The sequence below is a fragment of the Manihot esculenta genome, chromosome 18 (assembly GCF_001659605.2).
Source record: "Manihot esculenta cultivar AM560-2 chromosome 18, M.esculenta_v8, whole genome shotgun sequence".
Taxonomy (NCBI): Eukaryota; Viridiplantae; Streptophyta; class Magnoliopsida; order Malpighiales; family Euphorbiaceae; genus Manihot; species Manihot esculenta.
In genome coordinates, this window is record NC_035178.2 from 32,069,998 (window position 1) to 32,088,902 (window position 18,905).

Below are 18,905 nucleotides of genomic sequence, written 5' to 3' on the forward strand. Positions count from 1 at the left end.
CTAGGTGGTTGCTCAATATAAACTTCCTCTTGAAGGTCACCATAGAGAAAAGCATTTTTAATATCCAGTTAATGCAAAAACCAATTATGTGTAACTGCCAAAGAAATAAACAATCGAACAAATGCAAGCTTGGCAACTGGAGAGAATGTATCAGAATAGTCAACTCCATAAGTTTGAACATAACCTTTGGTCACTAAATGGGCCTCGAGGTTTACTTTCACCGCAAACACTCATTTACACCTAATAGCCTGCTTTCCTAGGGGCAAGGACACCAACTCCCAATAACAGTTTTGGGATAAAGCCTAAATAACAGTTTTGGGGACTGAATTTGCTTCGTCGAAAAATCTTGAAAACGATCAAGAAAGAATGAGACACAATAATTTAGTACATGAGTGAGTTCACCAACAGAAAGCAAATTAAAGGAGAACTTAAAAAGACATGCCCAGAACTCATGACAGAAGATTTAGAGTCATCAGCAAGAGTAACATAATAAGACGATGTGTGAAACTTAAGATTGGACAAAAAGGTAGAATTACCTGACATATGATTGATAGCACCAGAATCAATAACCTATTTTGAGGATGAAAACACGAGGCATGCAGTAGAGTTACTTGACTCAGCAATTGCAGTGAGAAGAGAATTAGAGGATTTCAGAGATGTCTAGTATTAAGTGAATTGTGCATATTGATCTGCAGGTATCAAAATTCCCTGATCAGAACGATCAGAAGAGGCCTCAACTGCCATGTGCGCCATTTGTGAGTGTTGATTCTTATTCTGAAGTTTCAAGTATGTCTTCTTAGTGTATCCAGGTTCACAGCAATAATAACAAATGATTCTACTAGAGTCAGAAGTAGAAACTGCTTTCCCAGGACGCTGAGATTCTCTACCACCATTAAAACCTCCACTGTTCCCACCACTGTTATCCTGTCTACCATTGTCATTGTGGCTAACAAGGGCACTAGTGGTGTGTGAAGGAACTGGAGAGGAAGATTTTATACGCAACATCCTAGTGAAAATATCATATAACGATGATATTTCAAAGTCAGAAAGAATCTGAGATTTAGCTGTCTCAAACTCTGGAGGGAGACCTACAAGGAAATTCATAACAACCATTTGCTCTTGTAAAGCTTGTTGAGTTTTCACATCTGTGTTAAAAGGCATCAAGCCATTAAGTTCCTCATACACTTTTTTAAAATCCATAAAATATGAAGTCAAAGTTCTATCTTGTTCCTCAACTCTATAAAACACCTCACACATCATAAATGCGAGAAATATTCTATTTGCCAGAGTATGAAAACTCTAAATAATCTATTAATTCTTTAACAAATTCATAGTGATTAATAAGATTGATTACCTCACTATGAATGGAATTTCGAATCTACAAAAATAATAAAGCTTCATCACTCATCCAATCTTTCCTAGTGTCATCAATTGGAGGATCCTTGGTTAAATGATCGTCCATTCTGATACTTCGTAAATACATACGGATAGTCTTACTCCAATCCAGAAAATTAGATCCATTTAATTTGTGTTCCGTGATTTTAGTCATTATAAGAATCACATCAGCTATGGTGTTCTTAATTTCAGCCACGAGAACAACCCACCCAAAGCAATGGCAATATAAGGCACAGGAAAAAATAAAAAGGGATGTGAACAGTACCAGAGTGATGTGAACAGTATCCAAAAATGCAATCCAAACCAAAAATACCTCCATAAAACACCCAAACGGCATACTGACCACAGAACTGAAGAGAGTACTTTGAGGCGATCTGGTGATGGTGACTAGAGCAAAAATGGACACGCGACGCGTCTTCACGTGCTGGCGAGTGGGACAGTGTTAGAAACTTGTGGTGGGGCGTGAAGGCCACTCGCCGGTCAGACAACCGCAGCTGTAAGAATCAGCTGCTTGCTTGAGCTGCCAGCCTGTATCGCGTTCGACCAGTTTGGGCTGGACTATTTCAATTGGTATTAGAGCCACCCTGGATCAGACAAATTGTGCGAGGCTAGTGGACCTGCGAGGAAAGGGCTACCCATGAGAGACGAGGTGGAGCCGCCTGAGGTACTAGCGAACCACAATACCCAAGGGTCCGACCCTGATTAGCAATTGTATTCGATTCAGTTGCAACGAGGACATCGCAAATTTAGTAGGGAGAGTGTAAGAATCAATTGCTTGTTTGAGCTGCCAGCTTATACCGCTTCCCACATTGGGAAATTACGGTAATTCTGAATTGTACATCATAGCTAGCATGAAACTACTAAATAACTTGGGTTAACCATTTTGGGCCAAGTGGAAAGTGGGTCCAAAAGTTATTTGGGCCAGATTGGGCCGGGCTGTTTCAGCAGCTCTTTAGGACAATGTCGCCGGCTCTCCGGCGTCCTTCCTGGGTGGGCGATAGAGAGATAAATGTCACCCTATATGGGTAACCTAAAAGAACAGTACAAATGGAGCTCTAAGTCTCCTGAAATGTATAGAAAATTAGTTGGCAAGTTGAATTCTTTGACGGTAACTCGTCCTGATATTTGCATATTCACTGAGTGTGGTGAGTCAGTTTATGACTTCTTCTACTTTTGCTTAGTGGGATGCGTTGGTGCACATTCTTTGCTACTTAAAAAGGGCTCCAGGACGTGACTTCTTCTATGGTAACTGTAAAAATATAATATTTTATTATTGTATTTCATAATAAAGATTACAACCTATTTATATATAAAAGACAGGTATCTAAACAGGAAAGAAAATCAAGTCTATGATTATACAATCCCTAAAATTAAGCAACTAACCCATCTATCAATATTTACTTCTTATATTAATATATTTACTTCCTATAATCTATAACACTCCTCCTCAAGTTGGAGCATAAATGTTAATCATGCCCAACTTGTTACATATATAATCAACTCGTCCCATACAATTTAGCAAACACCGAATTTGTGAACCCAACTTCTTCCGGTAATTGACGTACCCACAAAACTTCACAAACGGTTTTTGCCATGACTCGACATTCAGGTTCAGCGCTAGAACGGGAGACCACATTTTCTCAGCTTGGTAAAACGCCTTACACACATCATAAATACGAGAAATATTCCCTTTGCCAGAATATAGAAATTCTAAATACTCCATTAATTATTTAACAAATTCAAAATGATTAATAAGACTAATCACCTTACAGTGAATAGAATTTCGAATCTGTGAACAGTACTCGATGAACAGTACTCGTGACTCGTGAACAGTACCCGATGAACAGTACTCGTGAACAATACCCGATGAATAATTCCCGTGAACAATACCTGATGAACAGAGCCCTAAATCTCCAAATATTACCCTTTATGGATAACCAAATGAACAGAGCCTTAAATCTCCAAATGTTACCCTTTGTGAGTAACCCAAATGAACAGAGTCCTAAGTCTCTCCAAATGTTACCCTTTATGAGTAACCCAAATGAACAGAGCCCTAGGTCTCCAAATGTTACCCTTTACGAGTAACCCAAATGAACAGAGCCCTAGGTTTCCAAATGTTACCCTTTACGAGTAACCCAAATGAACAGAACGCTAGGTCTCCAAATGTTACCCTTTTATAGGTAACCCAAATGAACAGAGCCCTAAGTCTCCAAATGTTACCCTTTTATGGGTAACCCAAATAAACAGAGCCCTAAGTCTCCAAAAGTTACTCTTTATGGGTAACCCAAATGAATAGTATCAAAAAAAGCCTCCACCCAACACCCAAACAGCAAACGAACTGCAAATCTGACAAGGAAGCTGCAAGGCGACTTTGACATCCTCTTTAGGTGAACAGTGAGAGACAAATATTATCCTAGATGGATAACACAAAAGAACAGGAGTCCTGAGTCTCCAAAAATTTAAGACTTGACGAGAGAGAAAAAAATAAATTTCTACGAACCTGGTCTGGCCCAAATTTAACAATATTTTATTGTTGTATTTCATAATAAATATTACAACCTATTTATATATAAAAGACGGTATCTAAACAGGAAAGAAAATCAAGTCTATGATTATACAATCCCTAAAATTAAGCAACTAACCCATCTATCAATATTTACTTCCTATATTAATATATTTACTTCCTATAATCTATAACAGTAACCATGGGCACTCAAACATTAAATGTTTTTCTAATGCTTATTGAGCAGGTTCAAAAGTTGATAGGAGGTCAACTACTGGATATTGTATTTTTTCGAGAGGTAACTTGGTCTCATAGAGAAGTAAGAAGCAAAATATGGTCTCTCGTTCTAGTGCTGAATCTGAATATCGAGCTGTGGCACAACCCGTATGTGAAGTCTTGTGGGTGCGTCAACTGTTAGACGAGGTTGAGTTCACAAATTCAGTGCATGCTATTGTAGTGTGATAATCAAGCAGCTATCCACATTGCCTCTAATCCAGTATTTCATGAGAGGACTAAACATATCGAGATCAAATGTTATTTTATTCGTAAAAAGGTCCAAAAAAAGATAATCTCAACAAGACATATCAGAACTGGAGAATAATTAGGGGATATATTCACTAAAACTCTAAATGGGACTCGAATTGACTACATATATAACAAGTTGGGCATGATTAACATCCATGCTCCAACTTTAGGGGAGTGTTATAGTAAGTAGATATGTTGATATAGGAAGTAATTATGGATAGATTTGTTAATTGCTTGATCTTAGAAATTGTATGATTATAGGCTTGATAAAAGGATTCTCTTTTTTCTTTTAGATAGGTTTTTTATGTATAAATATGTTGTAATCTCTATTAACATCTATGCTCCAACTTGAGGAGGTGTGTTATAGTAAGTAGATATGTTGATATAGGAAGTATATATAGATAAATTTATTAGTTGCTTGATCTTAGGAATTGCATGATTATAGACTTGATAAAAGGATTCTCTTTCCTTTCTAGATAGATTTTTTTATATATAAATATGTTATAATCTATATTGTAATATATATAAGAAATATTACTTCTCTACAAGAGCCAATTTGAAAGTGTACCCTCTCAAATTCATATCCATATCCATTATATATTCATATTTCCCCTCATCAGATGCAGAGCTATCATTATTATTATGTTATAATCGTTGTAGCCCTATTTCCATTTCAAGCAAACACGACCGCGATCAATTTAAAACCATGGAAATAGCTACTGGCATGCAAAGGACTCGTGTCCTAGGGAATATCAAAGGAGCTGTATGACAGAGTTTGACATATGAAAATAAGGGTCAATCACAAATTGTTAGGTACTTTGATGTGGATTGAGCAAGATCTACAAATAGGCAATCCACTTCAGGATAAGTGCCAAAATTGGAGGTAATCTAATATCTTAGAAGAATAAGTGTCACAATTAGAGGTAATCTAATATCTTAGAAGAATAAGAAACATGGTATAGTCTCTAGATTGAGTGCAAAAGCAAAATATCAAGTTATGGCCTAAACTAATTGTGAACTTATTAAGTTAAAACAATTTCTCCAAGAAAAAATGTGTATAGAAGTTGAGCAAATGAAGCTAATATGCAACAATCAAGCTACCATCCACATTCCCTCAAATCCATATTTAGTGAAAGAACAAAACATGTAGAGTTAGATTGTCATTTTATTGAATAAAAAAATAAACAATATACTCCTACCAATTTCATCAACTCTGTTAAATTTGGGTCAGCCCTAACTCACTCCAAAAGCTAGCTCAAGGGGGAGGAGTGCCTATGGCTCATATAAGGGGCACATTACCCTTTCCACAATTGATATAGGATTCAACACACCCCCTCACGCCAAGAATTTTACTAGTGCGTGACATATTTATGGGAGGCCCAACATCGGATGGGCGGCTCTGATACCATGTTAAATTTGAGTCAGCCCTAACTCACCCCAAAAGCTAGCTCTTGGAGGAGGAGTGCCTATGGCTCATATAAGGGGCACATTACACTTTCCACAATCGATGTGTGATTTAACAAACTCAAATGACTAGTTGGCAAATATTCTCACCAAGTCTCTTTGAGGTGCTCAGATCGAAGCGAAGCATAAAGATATGTTGTGGTTTATCCCTTGATTCACTATTATAAATAGGTCATAGTTGTGCAATCATGTAAGCTTCCTATTTTGTATATACTATAATATTTTAAATTCCAACCAAGTTTAAGGGAATGATCAAGCTTTCACTTCACAAATCTTATCTCCCATATTCTAACAGGCTCAATAACAAACACATGAAGTTCACAATCAAAATCTTGTTAAAACAAGTTATAATTTCTTTCATGGTAAATCATTAGTATTATTCCATCCACATAGTAAACCAAGCTATCCAAACCGGTGAATCAAGTGCACAACTATTTTTATGGGAGTTATACTTCTATTTGTTGATTTTCTATGTTGTCTAAACCCAAATAACAAATGGACTATTCTCTTAACAATTACATTGTATGTGTTATAAGTTATAGAAAGTAAATATGTTAATATAGGAAATAAATATTGATAGATGGGTCAGTTGCTTAATCTTAGGGATTGTATAATCATAAGCTTGATTTTCCTTCCTGTTTAGATACTGTCTCTCATGTATAAATAGGTTGTAACCTCTATTGTGAGATAATAACAAATATTATATTTCTACATGGTATCAGAGCCTGGTTCGTAGAGATTTAATTTTTTTCTCTCTCAAGTTTTTTTTTTTTTTTGGAGACTTAGGGCTCTGTTCATTTGGGTTACTTTGGATCTCACCGTCGTTAGAGTCGCCACACCGTCCCCTTGTCAGATCTGAAGTTTATTTGTCGTTCGGGTGTTGGGTGGAGGTGTTTTAAGTACTATTCATATTCGGGTACTGTTGACTGGTACTGTTCACAGTACTGTTTATCGGCACTGTTCACGAGTATTGTTCATCGATACTGTTCACGTGGTACTGTTCACGCCGGGTACTGTTTTCTGATTCTGTGTTTCTTTTGTTGCTATCATTTTGGGTTGGTTGTCCTTATGGCTGAAGTTAAAACCACCACCGTAACTGATGTGATTCCTATGATGACTAAAATCACGGAACACAAATTGAATGGATCTTCCGATCAAGGAATTTTGATATCTGCAGATGAGTATGCACAATTCATCCAATACCAGGCATCACTAAACTCCTCTAATTCCTCCTCTATCACTACAATTGCCGAGTCAGATAACTCTACTGCATGTCTTGTATCTTCATCCTCCAAATAGGTTATTAATTCTGGTGCTACCGATCATATGTCAGGTAATTCTACTCTTTTGTCCAATCTTGAGTCTCATACATCGCCTTCTTATATTACTCTTGCTGATGGCACTAAATCTTATGTCATGGGTTCTGATCATGTCAAGTTAACCCCTTCTCTTTCTGTATCCTCTGTGTTATGTCTCCCTAAGTTCGCATTTAATTTGCTTTCCGTGAGTAAACTCACTCGTCCATTAAATTGTTGTGTCTCATTCTTTCCTGATCACTATGTTTTTCAGGATCTTTCGACGAAGCAGATTATTGGTAGAGGGAGTGAGTCAGAGGGTCTTTACGTCTTGGATCAGCAACTATCTCGATCTCCTCGATCTCTGGTATGCTCCACGCGTTTAACACCTTTTGATGTTCATTGTCGTTTGGGCATCCTTCTCTCTCGGCTTTGAAGAAGTTATACCCAAAGTTTCATTCTTTGTCTATTCTAGATTGTGAGTCTTGCCAATTTATCAAACATCATCGTTTACCTACACTGTCTCGAGTCAATAAACGGGCTTCGTCCCCCTTTGAGTTAGTCCATTCAGATGTTTGGGGTCCTTGTCCTGTTGTGTCTAAGTCTGGCTTTAAGTATTTTGTTACTTTTGTTGATGATTTCTCTCGTACTACTTGGTTATTTTTAATGAAGAGTCGTTCAGAATTATTTTCTATTTTTTGTGCATTTTATGCTGAAAACCAAACCCAATTCAGTACTTCCATCCGTATATTGCAAAGTGATAATGCTAAAGAGTATCTCTCTGGGGAATTTCAATCTTATTTGTTATAAAAAGGGATTCTTCATCAGTCCTCTTGTGTTGCCACTCCTTCACAAAATGGAGTTGATGAAAGAAAAAATCGACATCTTCTTGAAGTAGCCAGAGCCCTCTTATTCCAAATGAAGGTACCTAAATGTTTTTGGGCTGATGCTGTATCCACTGCTTGTTTTTTGATCAATCGCATGCCTTCCTCCATCCTTCATGGTGATATCCCTTATAACATTTTGTTCCCCACTAAATCTTAGTTTCCTATTGAGCCACGTATCTTTGGTTGTACTTGTTTTGTTCGTGATGTTCGTCCACAGGTTACTAAATTGGATCCCAAATCACTCAAATATGTCTTCCTTAGCTACTCTCCACGTCAGAAAGGGTATCGTTGTTTTTCTCCTGATCTGAATCAGTATCTTGTGTCTGCGGATGTAACATTCTTTGAGTCCACTCCGTTTTTTCCGCCATCATCTGTTTATAACACCCAGGAGGAGGAAGATGACCTCTTATTATACACTGTTTGCTCTCTGTCTCCTCAGACTACTCCTACACCTTTCGCTCATGTGCCAGGTCGCCCTCCCATCTTTCATGTGTATTCTAGACGCTTAGAGGACTCTGACTCCGTTCCGCTACCCGCTTCTTCGTCGACCGATCCTGCTCCCACTGATCCTTCACTGTCTGATTTGGATTTGCCTATTGCTCTTCGCAAAGATAAATGTACTTGCACTTATCCTATTTCATCTTGTGTCTCTTATGATCAATTATCCTCCTCTTCTCGTTGTTTTGTCACTGCTTTAGATTCTATTTCAATTCCCAAAACTGTTATTGAGCCTTTGTCCCATCCTGGTTGGCGTGCTGCAATGGAAGAGGAAATGATGGCCCTTGACACTAATGGTACTTGGGAGTTGATGTCCTTGCTCCCAGGAAAGCGGGCTATTGGGTGCAAATGGGTGTTTGCAGTGAAAGTAAACCTTGATGAATCTATTGCTCGCCTCAAGGCCCATTTAGTGGCCAAAGGTTATGCACAAACTTATGGAGTTGACTATTCTGATACATTCTCTCCAGTTGCCAAGCTTGCTTGCATATGTCCGATTGTTTATTTCCTTGGCGGCTACTCATGACTGGCCTTTGCATCAATTGGATATTAAAAATGATTTTCTTCATGGTGAACTTCAGGAGGAGGTTTATATTGAGCAACCACCTGGTTTTGTTGCTCAGGGGAGTCAGGTAAGGTTTATAAACTTCGAAAATCCCTTTATGGCTTGAAACAGAGTCCTCGGGCATGGTTCGGCAGGTTTAATGAGGTGGTCCAACAGTTTGGAATGAAGATGAGTAAGTGTGATCACTCAGTATTTTATAGAAATTCTGATAGTGGAGTAATTCTGCTTGTAGTATATGTGGATGATATCGTTATTACAGGAAGTGACATTGCTGGCATCACATCCCTAAAAGAATTTCTTAAAACACAGTTTCATACAAAGGATTTGGGTTCCTTGAAATATTTCTTGGGAATCGAAGTTATGCGGTGTAAGAAAGGCATCTTCTTATCTCAAAGAAAATATGTTCTTGATTTATTGGCAGAAACAGGAAAATTGGGTGCTAAGCCTTGTAATGCCCTAATGACCCCTAACCTTCAACTTACCACAGAAGACAGTGAGCCATTTGCAGATCCTAGAAGATATAGAAGATTAGTTGGCAAGCTGAATTATTTGGCGGTGACTCATCCTGATATTGCATATTCAGTGAGTGTGGTAAGTCAGTTTATGTCTTCTCCTATTGTTGCCCAGTGGGATGCTCTAGGACAGATTCTTTGTTACCTTAAGGGGGCCCCAGGGCGAGGCCTATTCTATGGTAACTATGGGCACTCAAATATTGAATGCTTTTCTGATACTGATTGGGCAGACTCGAAAGTTGATAGGAGGTCAACTACTGGGTATTGTGTTTTTGTGGGAGGTAACTTGGTCTCATGGAAAAGTAAGAAGCAAAATGTGGTCTCCCGTTCTAGTGCTGAATCTGAATATCGAGCTATGGCACAAGCCGTTTGTGAAATCTTGTGGGTACGTCAACTGTTGGAAGAAGTTGGGTTCACAAATTCGGTGCTTGCTAAGTTGTGATGTGATAATCAAGCAGCTATCCACATTGCCTCCAACCCAGTATTTCACGAGAGGACTAAACATATCGAGATTGATTGTCATTTCATTCGTGAAAAGGTCCAACAAAAGATAATATCAACAGCACATATTCAAACTGGAGAATAATTAGGAGATATTTTCACTAAAGCTCTGAATGGGACTCGAGTTGATTATATATGTAACAAGTTGAGCACGATTAACATTTATGATCCAACTTGAGGTGGAGTGTTATAAGTTATAGAAAGTAAATATGTTAATATAGGAAGTAAATATTGATAGATGGGTCAGTTGCTTAATCTTAGAGATTGTAAAATCATAGGCTTGATTTTCCTTCCTGTTTAGATACTGTCTCTCATGTATAAATAGGTTGTAATCTCTATTGTGAGATAATAATAAATATTATATTTCTACAGTATGGATGAAGTTGGAATAATGCATGACCTCTAGGTTATTGAAGGATGATGAGATTTTTTAGCAAAACAGAGTATGACATTGTAAATTTATCAATTGACAATAAACCAAAAAAAAAAATAAAAGATTAATACAAGCAGCTAAAAAAGTTGTGTACCTGAAGAAGTATGTTCAATAGATAAACAAAATCAGTCATGCTCCTAAAAATTACAATCGTTGTCGCCATGGGCCCATTAATAACTATGCATTTATTGTCCTGCATCAAAAAAAATAATAAAAAATAAAAAAGCAGAAGTAATGAACAAAGGAGAATATCATCTAAAGCATGTAAATATTAGACAACCCTCTCCTAACTATCAAAAATAGAAAACCTAAGAAGAAATTTGAGAAACTAGAAAAGCTGCAAGTAACAAGTCAAGAAGGAAAAACTAAACACCATAAACCCCAAAAGTTCATGTATGGAAGCAAAGAAGCAACAACCATAAGAAAATATTCACAAATTCAAGTAAATCATTTTGAGAATTTAAATGATTAGATTAAGATAGAAGTTGAACTACCATGTCTTAAATTTCAAACCAAGTTTCCATCAATTTTATGCAGTAAGGTTTTTATTAGCTTTCCTTGTTCAATTGCTAATTGAAGAATAGAAAATAAAGAGAGAGAGTAGAAGAGAAATGGGAACAGAAAGCATGATTATTCCCTCAAGCTAAATGGTTTCTATACTATTAAAGTGGATATGAAATACAATCACTCCTATGCACAATTCTTACCCTAAATTATATAACATAATTGCTGCTCATCTCTATCTCAACGCTCTCCCTTAATTTGGAGCATACATATTGTTAATTGATTGGAAAATTGTATTTTCTTTCATTCATAATGAGTATAATTTATATACAAGCTATGAGAGTTTTCCTAATCAATATAAAATGCAAATTCTAAAATAGACTTCTAAATCAATACGAACACTAATAGACTCCGAACTAATAGGAAGAGTCCTAGCTACAATCTTATCTCACTTAAATATTGTAAGCCAGTTTATGTCTGCACCTACAGTTAAACATTAGATCACTCTAGAACAAATCTTATATTATCTAAAAAGGACCCTTGACTTGGTATACTCTATAGCGATCATAGGTATACTACAGTTGAGTGCTTTTCAGATGCTGATTGAGTCGTATCAAAAAGTGATAGAAGGTCTACTACAGGTTACTTAGTCTTTGTAGGAGGAAATCTAGTATTTTGGAAAAGAAAGAAGCAAAGTATTGTATCGAGGTCCAGTGCAGAATCTGAATATAGAGCTATAGCTTAATCCACTAGTGAAATTTTATAAATAAATCATTTATTGGTAGAGATTGGTTTGGATGTCTCGTTCCCACAAAAATTGTGGTGTGATAGTCAGGTTATCCTTTACATTACCTCCAATCTGATAATACCATGAGCATACAAAACACATCGAAATTGACTGTCATTTTATCCGAGAAAAGATTCAAGAAAATATAATTTCTTCCGAATCTGTGAAGATAAGAGAACAACTAGGTAATTTATTGACAAAAGCATAAATAGGCATCAAGTAGAGTATCTTTATAATAAATTGAGCATGATTAACATTTGTGCTTCAGTTTAAGGGAGGGTGTTGTAATATACAGCTGTAAATATAGAGAATCAAGATAATTACCTTACTTTGTATAGAGTGCATAATCATAGGAAGATTCATAGGATCAATTATAGGATTAAATGTAGGATCTCTTCCTTTTTAAGGTCTTGTACATGTGTATAAATACCACCATTCAGAATAGAATAAATACATCAACTATTTCCTATAAATCTAGTTTGTTACAAGAATCAAAGCCAATAACGACTAATTTCCTTAAATAAAGGATCAAGAACCAAAAAATTGTTGGCTCTGATATCACTTTATACAAGCTTATCTAGAATTTGAGCCTGAGGACAAGCTCTTTCTCTAGGAGGGAAGTGATATTATGGATAACGGATGGACTTTTTTATCTTTATTAGTATTTATATTAGGATAAACTTCCTGATAAATATCAATTATTATTTAGATTAGGATTGTTAAATTTAGAATACCAGAAGAGAGAGAAGACAATAATACAAGAAGATTTATGTGATTTGGTTATGAGAACCTACATTCATAGACGCAAAACCTCAAAAGGGTTACATCTTTAGTTGCATCTTTAGTGAATTAGATTATCTCACTAATATAAAGGGTTTACTATTTATAATGGAAGATCTAAGATATATATGGTATGATACTATAAATGAAGAGATTCTCCGACTATAATAGGAATATATCAAATCCTATAATCATAGGAACATATAGACATAATTATTTTATCTATTTATAAATATAACTCCTATATTAAATAGATTCAACTTTCCATAACATTCCCCTTAATTGTAGCTTAGAATCTCATCAATTTTAACAAGGATAAACTTTATGATTATGATCAATCTTTATTATTGTTTAGATTTGGACAAACTTTCTAATTATCATGTTTAGATTAGGATAAACTTTTTAATTATTATCAAATTTTATAGGTCTTTTAATTTGTTAGAAACCTTCTGCTATTGTATAACCTTTATTACATATAAGGGGTTAATTCACGAGTGATAAAGCAAGCAAATTAACAAACATAATTGAGACTTAAGACTCTCTCATTAACGAGTTTGAGCTCTAGCTCTCTCTATCTCTAATGAAGTCCTCACTACAAATCATCCTGTGATGCAATCCATTAGCTGGGACCATAACAATTCCTAAATTACTGCATAATATTTCAATTTACTATTTTGTAAACTTATTTGAGAGCTTGTTAGAATTATGTAATTAAAGGTGTACATAAAAGAACAACGGATGAACTTTATAATTCAACTACCAGAATATTCCAAGATGAAAAACAAACAAAGCCTTACCTGTTGCACGGACAACAAGAAGAAAAACAAAGGATCCACAAAAACTGCCACCAAGCATGAAAAGACAAAAAATTTGTTCCAATGTTGAACGACTTTAGTATGAGGATTCATAACTCCAGGAATATATGAATTTAGGAAAGATATAAATTTCGTAGCCCAACCCTTCGCATCACCGTAAAGAGCATTATGGAACTAGAAAGGAGCCAACAAATAAAAAAACAAAAAGAAAATGCATTAATGTTAGTGTAGTTGCAAATTGCAATATTATAATATAATTCTAGGAAATAAAGCATAGGGATAGTGAAGGAAACAAACATATTATCTACCAACCATACAATACATATCTTATAGCATCAAGCAAATTACTCCAATAATTATGGCCTGATCATTGGATTCAGAGTGCTTCCTCACACTTAGAAGTATAAAAGTGACATGAAATATGCAACTAAAATAAAATACCAATGGTAGATAATGAAAGTTTTCATTACAAAAAAATCAAAAGAGAAACTTTTCAAAGAAGTGTACTGATGCAGCCAAGAAAATGGAGATTTTGATTTACTGTGTACTGATGCAGCCAAGAAAATGGAGATTTTGATTTACAGTCACATAATTCTTAATTACTATATTTTATACCTTTCTCATCAAATTCTTTATTCGGGATAATTATTTAGTAAATCTTATTTACACTAGGACAACTCATAATCTCCATAAATACATGTCATATGTAAATAGTTATTTGCATAAGTTTTTTGGCAAAGGAATTATTAATATTATAACTAGTTTGCAGACTGCATGAAAATGTGAGATTTCTCTCTTTCCCTTACTCTTTTTCCAAAGAAGTTCTTTTTACCCATTCTCCTTCTTCCCTGCTTCATGCTCACTGTTCTCTGTTACAACTGGAATTTGACATACTTTTCATGGCAGAAAAACAAGTCCATTTTCACCTCAATTAATTTATTAATAAGTCAAGTCTAAAATAGTCTCGAACCCTTCTTTTCTAGTTCTAAATCTCAGAATCCATAAATTTCAACACTAACATTTTAACTCAATTATCCTTGTTTGTAACTCAATTAGGATTAGTAGGCAATTCCTTAACGTGACAACATTTGAGAGAGCATATTAATGAAATGAGACACCATTATAGCATTTTCATAACCATCATCAATCATAACTTTCATTTATTAAGAACAAATTGTGTATCTTCTTCTCTGGCTTTTAGGTAGAAGTTGATCTCTACCAGGGCTAAGAAGCAATTCCACATATCTATAGGCTGTTGAACACTTGAATTAGTGAATTTAATGCCACTTTTCGCTGCAAAAATAACCCTCTGCTATAGATAAAGCCAGCCAGTTCAGTACATTCATTATTTGAAATGTTTCTGTATCTCCTCAGTAACAAACAATTCCACATTTTTGTGGGCTGTTGAACACTTGAACTGGTGAATTTAACGTCACTTTTCACTGCAAAAGTAGCCCTCTGACATAGATAAAGCCAGCCAGTTCAATACATTCATTGGTTAAAATGTTTACGTATCTCATCAGTGTAGTTATGAAGACCACTTAAAGTATTGATAGGTGTTCCAGTCACAAAACTGTGAGAACACAAATAGGTGACACATGAATGGTGAGCTATCTTATCTCGACATGTTAATAAACTAAACAACCTATTTGCTCCCAGGAAAACTGCAACAGCAAACCAAACTAATATGCCCAAATATGATGCAAAATTCAAAGGAAAATGTATTTTCCTGCTAAAACATTAGAAGCCTCAAAAAATAAGACTTTCAACAAAAATATGCCTGCAAATGTAATATTAATGTGGCTTGTCTGTGAGTCAAATCAGAAAAATAATATATATGGAAAGTCATAAACTAATAAACTCCCATAAGCTTCTAATAGGAAAAGTTGCAAGAACAAGGTCATCCACTAAAACAATAATATTTGCGAAAAGATAGTCATTTACAGTTGAAGTATCCATCCATTATGCAAATAGAACTTTTGACTCCACATTCATAAGATAGCAGGCAAGAAATGGGATAACATGGTTTAGAAAAACTACCAACGTGGGAAATTCTAATTTCTTTCTTAAAGCAAAAGAAAAAGGGAAAATACAATGTTCACCTTGGGGTCAAAAATAACTGAAGCTTTCGAATGTTTCTGCTGTGCTGGTTTGAAATTGTAATATGTTGGGCAGGTTGTGCAATAAGGATCATTGCACACTCCCAATTGCCCGGACCTCAGTAAATGTTCATTTTTGCCAGCATACCTGTCATCAGTCCAGTCATGCTGATCCATCCCATTAAAAGAAGGAAATTTTTCAGCCTTGGGTTCTACTATTTTGTGACCTGTTACACCATGATTTAGATCAAAAAGGTTTTCAGCTTTGCGGTTGATATAGATTGGACCGCTCATTTGTATCAATGGAGCTCTTCTTTCACTACGTAATGGACCAGTATATCCAACAAGGTTGGCTTCATTTCCAAAGGGCTCCATGGAATTTGTAGGAATAGAAATTGACGCACTCCTAGTCCAGGAAGTAAATGCCTGGACTCGAGAATCCACGTTTTCATCTAATAATTGGGGATGCACATCTGACAACATGGGCACCTCATCCTTGTCGAAATTAGCCATTTTAACAAATAAGACCTAGAGAAGATTGCTAAAAAAGCTCAATATTCAATATAAATAAGCGACTATTTCAACAAAAGAAAAATTCAAACAAAAATTAATTTGACTAACAACAAAATAAAATGATAATAAAAAGTGAAAAAGTAGAAGCACAATGCACAAATATTTATAGCTTCAAAAAAATTTGTCGACAAATGCATAACATCAATACATAATGTTAAACACAAACAATGCAATCCTGATATAACATAGTAGGACAGAAGTACGACAGTTAGTTTCCTATATTTGTAAAATTAATGAAGATGAACTGAACTCACTGGACAGAACTCCAAAACGTCCACTCAAACACATTATGATGCAGTGATGGTGAATAGAATACAACTGACTAATATCCTACTACCATTTATGATGCTATGTCAGCCAGCACTTTTAGCTTTGTGCTCTATTGCTGTTCTCATGCAAAAGGTACCAACTAGAGAAAATTCTGAACTTAATTGCTGGCTATTGGCACTTTACTTCCTTATCATTTCTATCCTTACTTATTCCTTACATACTTTGGTCTTCCTAAAACCTATAAACACATTCCATACCTACATGTACACAAATTTCCAACCCCTTGTAGGTATTTGTCTGCATTTCAGATGACTTCTTAATTTTTATGTTAGCCATCTTATGGGGTTGTATAATATATACACTTGCTGGCAACTAAATTGATGGTCAACATGTCTTTACGTAGCAGTAGGGCACATCCACACTCCTTTTATCTGTTATTATCTATTCCTCGTACACCATAGCAAGGAAAGCACTATCTGAATCTGTCTTTGGGCACACACTTTCAGACCCACATCCAATGCCTGATCTATCCTATGGAAGATTATAGAAAACAAAGTTAATTATGAATAGATGAAAACTATTTACCGCCTGTAGTGTATCACACAAATAATGCATCAGATATTAGTTCAATCACCACATTAAGCATACATTTTCCCGCTTGCTAATGGTAGTGTATAAAGCATCATATTAGTTCAATTGACATATTAAGCATAAATTTGTTCAGTTGCCACAAATAATGCATCAGATATTAGCGTATCGAATGAACCATGCCCAAGCAGAAGCAGGAACTGGGACCTCTGTAAAATCAACAGGTTCTCTAAGTGAATGGAATGGATTTCTATATAAAATTTTGCTCAGTAAAGATATACTCTGATTCACTATGCTGTAAGGTTAAGACTGAAGAACAAGCCATAACGCTAGTGCTCTGTCTCAAGATTGGTTAAATCAATAATGTTAAAATGGAAGAGAACCCAATTCACATTGCAGTATATGGGAATTCACCGTGCAATGCAATTGCTTAATGAGAGCTCATTCACTGGATAAATCCAATGACAATCCTAATTTGCAGCTGATTACTCTGTCAATCCAAGTCATTGTATAACCATATTTGAGCCCAAAAAGAAAAACAGACAAATTGACTAAGAGTTCGTTTATTGGATAAAGTTAACCATAAGCCTAACCTGCAGTAAATTATTCTTTCAATCACAGTCATTGTTTAACCATATTTGAGCCCAAAATAAAGAAATAAATAAACTACTATCTGACTTACAATGGGAAATCAACAATGATAAAAGTCAGTTAAGAACCCCAAGTGGAAAAGAGAGAGAGAAAATGAAAATGCAAACCCAATTTCGGCATTTTTGAAGAGCTTTAACTAAAATTAAGAACACAATCCAAGTATCTGAGACATCCAAATTCCAACCATCTAAATATATGCATGACGACGGACAAGAACCCAAAAGAGAGAATAGTGTTGATTATAAAAATGTAAAGAGGCAAAGAAACCTGTAAGCTGAAGGCGTGAAATTTCCGAGCATAGAAAGCAAGTAAAGAACATCAAGCAGCGAGGCATAGATACTTAGAGAGATCAAAAGAGAAGAGAGGGAAGAGACTTTAAAGAAGAACGTGAAGAAAAGCAAAGACTTAGAAAAGTCAGTCAATTGTTGGGTTCCTATCATTTGTTTTATGTCAGAGTCACAGACGTTGCTATTCACCAATACTCATGGTTAGACCCGGTGAAGGCCCGAGACTAATTTAATAAAGATAAAGGTCAATTATAAATTTATAAAAGGTAAATTATGAAAAATTAACAGAATATATTAAAATTTTATTAATTTTAATCATTAAATATTATAAAAAATAAAATATTTTTATATCAAAAAAAAATTAATTAATAAATTTTTTAAAATATTAATAATATTTTAATATATTTTTAAAAATTTTTAAAATTAAACTATTAATTAGTAAATTTTTTATATTATAATGATTAGCAATAATTTTTTATTATAAAATATCGATCCTTATATTATTATTTCAATGTTGGAGATTAAAAGATATGGGTTTTACAAAAATCTCTGGGGGTTAATTAGGTTGGAAGTCAAAGTTTGTAGCGAGATGCTGCGCTATATCTTCTAATTAAAGATTTAAACTTGAAGTTTCTAATAGATACACACATGCTTTCACAATATTAGCAAGTAGCACTTTTCTATTAATAGTTTAAAACTATAACTTCTGATGACGTAACATTAGGTAAGTAATTATTTTTTTATCAAAATAAATCCCACTTAAAATAAAAACAAAACAAAACAGTGAATTACATCTTTTAATCCATTTCATTCCTCATTTATTCTTCATTTGCTTTAATAATGCAAGCTCATATCATTTTAAGTAATTATCACAACTACCAGCAAAATAAATTTTATGACAATGACGATGTATAGGAGTGAGCGTTGTTCGGTCAGAATTGAAATAATCGACCGAACCGATTTAATTTAATAATTT

The 18,905-nt window shown here is 35.0% G+C and overlaps 1 protein-coding gene across 7 annotated transcripts in view; it reads right to left on the reverse strand.

Annotated features, from left to right (window-relative positions):
- Positions 1-18,071, reverse strand: part of LOC110606503 (probable cyclic nucleotide-gated ion channel 20, chloroplastic) — a 72,928-nt gene extending 54,857 nt beyond the window's left edge. For 3 of the 7 annotated variants that reach the window (XM_043953235.1, XM_021745346.2, XM_021745342.2), the window contains exons 1-4: positions 17,910-18,068; positions 15,564-16,088; positions 13,444-13,635; positions 10,670-10,768 (exon numbers count right to left, since the gene is read on the reverse strand). In XM_043953235.1, the coding sequence (XP_043809170.1) occupies positions 10,670-10,768; positions 13,444-13,635; positions 15,564-16,073 (801 nt within the window). In that variant the 5' untranslated portion in view covers positions 16,074-16,088; positions 17,910-18,068. Of the gene's footprint in view, positions 1-10,669; positions 10,769-13,443; positions 13,636-15,563; positions 16,089-17,909 lie in introns of all 7 variants that reach the window. The other 4 variants (XM_021745348.2, XM_021745343.2, XM_021745344.2 and 1 more) reach the window with 3 other exon arrangements.
- Between the last annotated feature and the right edge of the window lie 834 nt (positions 18,072-18,905).